We start from the raw sequence: 5,403 nt of genomic DNA, 5'->3' as shown, positions 1-5,403 counted from the left end.
ATTAATTTTTATATTGAAAAAAATGGTTTATTGTGGAGTGTGTGTGGGCTCTATTTTCTACTGAAGTATGTGTGTGTGTGTAATGGAGAATGGAAATTTAATTACAGTTTTGTGAGTTTACACCGACTCTATAATCCTAGTGGAGGGTGGTAGCCTAACCCATGGGATTGGATGGGGTTAGGCTAGGACATACTCGTATTTGGTGTAATTTTTCCTAGCTATATTTAATGTTTAAAGTATCTTGAAAATGAATGTAGAAATAAAAAGATGTACTTTTCGGTGTTTCTAAATAGTGAAAATTGTGTACCTACCTTCAAATCATGCATGCATTACTTTCTTTTGAATTAAACCAATGTATATATATATATATATATATATATATATATATATATAGATATATATATATATATATCAGTTAGTCGTTGACCCCTTGATAATTAGTTACGGACTCCTTTATAATTAGTTGCGGACCCCTTGATAATTTTGACTCAAATCAATATATATGTATGTATATATATATATATCAATTAGTTGTGAATCCCTTGATAATTTTTTAGAAGAAAATGTATTTGAAAAAGATAAGCTTACAAAATGGCACTTGAGAAAAAATCAACGAAGCAAGTATGTGCACTATATTTTGAGTCATTGCACATTAAGTGGATGTGAGCAGAATCCACATATTGTGACAAGTACATTGATGTTACAATTTTTAGTTTTATAAGTTGAGATATCTTGAATACTGATATCTTGAATAAGGATGAAGACTTGTCTGTTATTTTTGGCTGGCACACTATCTAGGCACACTATGTATCAAGAACACAAAGACAGAATCAATGGATAAACTACTTTAAAAGACCTCGAATTTGTTTTGTTTTTTTTAAGGGGGAGAGAGGGGCGTTGTGATCTAAATTTTTTGTAAGAGAACACAAGGGAGAGTGCAAGAGTTCTTGAGAGAAGGGATATTTACCTGTACAAGAGTTACACGGAATGTACATTCTTCCAAACTCATGTACATTTAACTAGTCTCAAAGCTCATGTACACTTAGTCTCAGCCTCGCCAATGCTGCTCGTAAAACAAATAAAAACATTAGACGTGATGACAAGCAAGTGGTTATGAAATAACGAGATCACAACTTTAAACCTTGAAGGTGTTAAATGAGGGTGGGCATTTAGCCCCATGAAATGAGACCATTGAATGAAAGCAAAACCTTTTTGAATGGGTCTCCCATATTTTTCAAACCTTTCACAATCCCTAAATGGAACCCTTAGACCCAAGAAAGCAATCAAATTTGACCAAATCCACGTAAAAAGGTCTTTTTCATATGCTTTGACTGAATGAGAGCCAAGATACCAAAAAATTTGACCAAATCCACGTAATAAGGTCTTGTGCACGATGCTAGCGTCGTGGAAGTTCTAACCATAAATTCGCTCCCTACCTATGTGTAAAAACGTATGAACAAAGCGATTGTCTTCCATTCCATCTTTCATAATTTCCAGTACTTGTCTTCCATTCCATCTTTTATAATTTCCAGTACTTGTCGTGCCATCTTCGTCCCGTTTTGAGACGTTGGAAGCAACTTGACAGAGCAATATGGAGCAGCGTGGTCTTGCATCCACCCTCTTGGGCTGTACGCTAGTCCTCCTCGTAGCTACTTCAAAATCCTACGCACAGCTTAGCTCTAGTTTCTACGACGCATCCTGCCCGACTGTTGCGAGCATCGTGGAACAAGTGGTGCAGCAGGCAGTGCAGCAGGAGGCCAGGATGGCAGCGTCCTTGCTGCGCCTCCACTTCCACGATTGCTTCGTAAATGTAAGTGTGTAAACTAGTTATAAACGTTGATCAGAAAGCTATACTGCCCCAAGGAAATGAGTAATGATTAAGAGTACAGCTCGATTGCACTGATTTTTAATGCAATGTAGGGATGCGACGGGTCGGTATTGCTGGACAATACAGACACAACGATAGGCGAGAAGACGGCCCCTCCAAACAACAACAGCTTGAGAGGCTTCGACGTGGTGGACAACATCAAGTCCGCCGTGGAGGGAGTGTGCGAGGCGACCGTTTCGTGTGCTGACATTTTGGCGCTGGCGGCCAATGCGTCCGTGACCCTGGTAATACATATTAGGAGCAGACTCGTCACATGAGGAGCCTAATTCAATTAACTATCTCATGACTGCTAGACGTTTAAGACCGATGATTGATGTACGCAGGCCGGAGGACCCTCCTGGACGGTGCTCTTGGGAAGAAGAGATGCAACCACTGTAAGCACCACAGCGCCTGTGCAGGACCTCCCAAATCCCAACACCGATATCAACACGGTCATCGGCAAGTTCACAGCCGTGGGCTTGTCCACGCAGGATGCAGTTGTGCTCTCAGGTTCAAACTCATTGAATATTGCATGGTGAAGTCTAGTAGAGACTAGAGTACTTTGAAGTAATAATTCCGTTACAATTTGTTGATTTGTGGCCCGCCCATGTGCATTTTCTGTCGTGGCTGCAGGTGCCCATACCATCGGGCGCGCCCGCTGTATCTCCTTCAGCTCGCGCCTCTACAACTTCAGCAACACAGGCAGCCCCGACCCCACCGTCGACTCCACGTACCTGGCCGCCCTGCAGAGCAACTGCCCGCAGAGCGGCGGGGACCCTAACGCGCTCAACTCGCTGGACACAACCACCCCAGACACCTTCGACAACAAGTACTACGCAAACCTGCAGCACAACAAGGGCTTGCTGCAGTCCGACCAAGAGCTCTACTCCACCTCCGGCTCCAGCACCGTCTCGCTCGTGGACACCTACAGTAGCAGCCAGAGCACCTTCTTCAGCGCCTTCGCCCAATCCATGATAAACATGGGGAACATCGGCCCTCTCACAGGCACCCAAGGAGAGATCCGTCTCAACTGTCGGAAGGTGAACGGCTAAGCTCGGTCAACAACATCTACGCGTAGCATTTATAGCTTTGGGCTTGCGCCCGCCGTTCAGGTCGTAGTCGGGAGAGGCGCCCTTCTATCTACTTTGTCGGCTTTTTAGAAAGAAGGCATTACCAGTTTATTGAGAGAGATATCATGTTGTTGCGATTGTTGAGTTCATGGGCTCTATACACAATCATTGGTGGTAATTGCGTTCTTTCAATTACCAGATTTGTTGATTGATTATATTAATTATTGCTCGAGGGTTTCTCTTGTTCTTCAGGAAAACTTTGAGATTTAATTTGATGCTCAAGGCTTTTTGTTTGCAGAACACATGTGCACATTCTCTAGATCTCTTGTATAGCTTTGTCTTGTGTGCAGCTTGGATTCATGCAGCTCTTGCTAATTCCTCTTGCGTGCTTTACCTTTCACCTAGCAGCTTTAGTACACCTTTACAATGATCTACGTGGAACACAATCAAAGCCTCTTGTTGTTGATGGTGGGAAATTGGAATTAACATTTCATTTTGATTGGCAAAGTAATGGGCAGCTTCCGTTGGGTCTCTTTTGCTTTTTCCAGCACTAATAATGTCACATTTTGCCACACTAATATCGGTTACCTGGCATTATGCCATAAATATATGCACGTGATGCCCTTGCTTCTCGATAACTCCGTCCGGAGTCTCTTGAGGACGACAAAATTGGTGACAACTCACGTAGAGGTCCCTGTTGGTGGGGAATCTAACACAAAGAGCAATAATTGGTATTATCGCTTTAAAGACCTTCCGCTAATTGACTAGATTGATCACTTTGTTGCGGCATAGTTCTTTGCCCTTGAAGGAAAAAATGTGTGATTACTTGGGGTAGTAGTAAATGTTTTCCATGATGGTGAAGGTGGGAAAGTACGATATTCACTTTCTGGCTCTCATCTATTTTTGGGCTTCTTCATCTAATTAGGTTGATCGATTGCCCAGAGTCAACGAAATCACTTGCAGAGATCATTGTACATGATGAAATGGAGAAGTGACCTGCATGATCCATACATATTAACAAGGGCATTTCGAGCTATTATATCTTCCTCAAAACCAAAGTGTAGAATGGCTACATGGATCTTTTCCCCTCATCTAAGGTTGCCATGCTAGCACATGAACCAAGAACACTCAAGAAGGACACAATGTTTGGCATAACACTTTCAAGTTGCATTCTTTTTAAAGAATCTAGAGCTTTGCTATCTTGCCAATGTTGGGCATACACCGCAATCATGGCATTCCAAGAGAGTGTTCAGACTGAGCATTCGGCCAAACAAAGTCCTTGCATTATCAAGGCTCCCACATTTTTTGTTCTAAGATTTTGCGCATGTAACAAGAGGCATGGTTGGAATTCTTGCAAGCAGACTTTGTCAGACCATGCCTAGGTTTACTCCACGAACTCGACTCTCTTCAGTGCTATCTGGGTGCGTTGGTAAAACCAGGGCTTGAACCACCAACACTGATCAATGATCTTGTTGCCCTTCTTCTTGGCCTTTGTCCATTACACATTAAGTGGATGTGAGTAGAATCCACATATTATGACAAGAACATTGATGTTACAATTTTTAGTTTTATAAGTTGAGATATCTTGATATATCTTGAATAAGGATGAAGCCTTACCTGTTCTTTTTGGCTAGCACACTGTATCAAGAATACAACGAGAGAATCAATGGATAAACACTTTTAAAAGACCTTGACTTTGTTTTGATTTTGTTTCGTGGTAGGAGGGGGGGGGGGCTATCTTTTATCTTGTTCGTAATCCATGCCCCCTACTCCATGCTCATGTATGTAGTAGCATGTGTTCCCCCGTGTTGGCAAGGATCATGCTAACACTTGGCCATCACGACAAGATGAGAAGCTTCAATCTTTGCCCACAAGCTCTTGATTAGAAGCCAAATGCCTAATCCCTATGCATTTCTTGCAAAAGAAGAGACATTAGTAGCATGCATGATTCTTTCTTGATTCTAGATTACCCATGATGTTTGTTACTTTTCTTGTTACTTTTCTCAAAACCCCATGACAAGGGATATTGGAGTGTTTCTTGATGTTCTTGATATTTTTATTATGCATCATTAAGTGCTTCTTTTCTTCTTGATGATGGGTTGTGGCTGTGTGTCTGTAGCTGCATTGGAGGGTCATTATTTACAAATCTACAGAGTATGCCCAAAAAGTCCTCAAAGAGCCTACCAAGACCATTGATGGCCATCAAGTTCATTGTAAAATGGCCACTTCTGATGGCGGCTAGAAGGCTAAGCTTGATGTAGCTTTGGCCCAGGCTGGGGGTATTGTGTTGGGGCAACCCCGAATTTGCCCTACTCCACACTTTCTAGATTGCTCCCATTGAATCAAGTGATCGTATGTCAGCATTCCCTTACCCCCGCCGTCCTTGCGGCACAAAGGCTACTCACATGCTTAAAACCAAACAACGGCCTTGCTAGTTTCAACCCATCCCTCCATCCTTCTGTTGCC

At 42.5% G+C, this 5,403-nt stretch overlaps 1 protein-coding gene across 1 annotated transcript; it reads left to right on the top strand.

The window, feature by feature from the left end:
• The first annotated feature begins 1,449 nt into the window (after window positions 1-1,449).
• LOC147620241 (peroxidase A2-like) lies at window positions 1,450-3,046 on the top strand. Its single transcript, XM_086772723.1, has 4 exons — window positions 1,450-1,810; window positions 1,921-2,112; window positions 2,212-2,377; window positions 2,501-3,046. The coding sequence occupies exons 1-4, from the start codon at window positions 1,592-1,594 to the stop codon at window positions 2,917-2,919; spliced, it is 996 nt and encodes a 331-aa protein (XP_086628849.1). The 5' UTR covers window positions 1,450-1,591; the 3' UTR covers window positions 2,920-3,046.
• Window positions 3,047-5,403: the final 2,357 nt, after the last annotated feature.

Source organism: Cibotium barometz, chromosome 32 (genome assembly GCF_041138505.1).
Source record: "Cibotium barometz isolate CiBa-2024 chromosome 32, ASM4113850v1, whole genome shotgun sequence".
Lineage (NCBI taxonomy): Eukaryota > Viridiplantae > Streptophyta > Polypodiopsida > Cyatheales > Cibotiaceae > Cibotium > Cibotium barometz.
This window is presented reverse-complemented; position numbering and strand designations above follow the sequence as displayed.

Coding starts and splice junctions, on each gene's coding strand:
- LOC147620241 (XM_086772723.1), top strand. CDS start 1,592: ATGGAGCAGCGTGGTCTTGCATCCACCCTCTTGGGCTGTACGCTAGTC. Junction 1,811..1,920: donor TCCACGATTGCTTCGTAAAT/GTAAGTGTGTAA, acceptor AATGCAATGTAG/GGATGCGACGGGTCGGTATT. Junction 2,113..2,211: donor CCAATGCGTCCGTGACCCTG/GTAATACATATT, acceptor TGATGTACGCAG/GCCGGAGGACCCTCCTGGAC.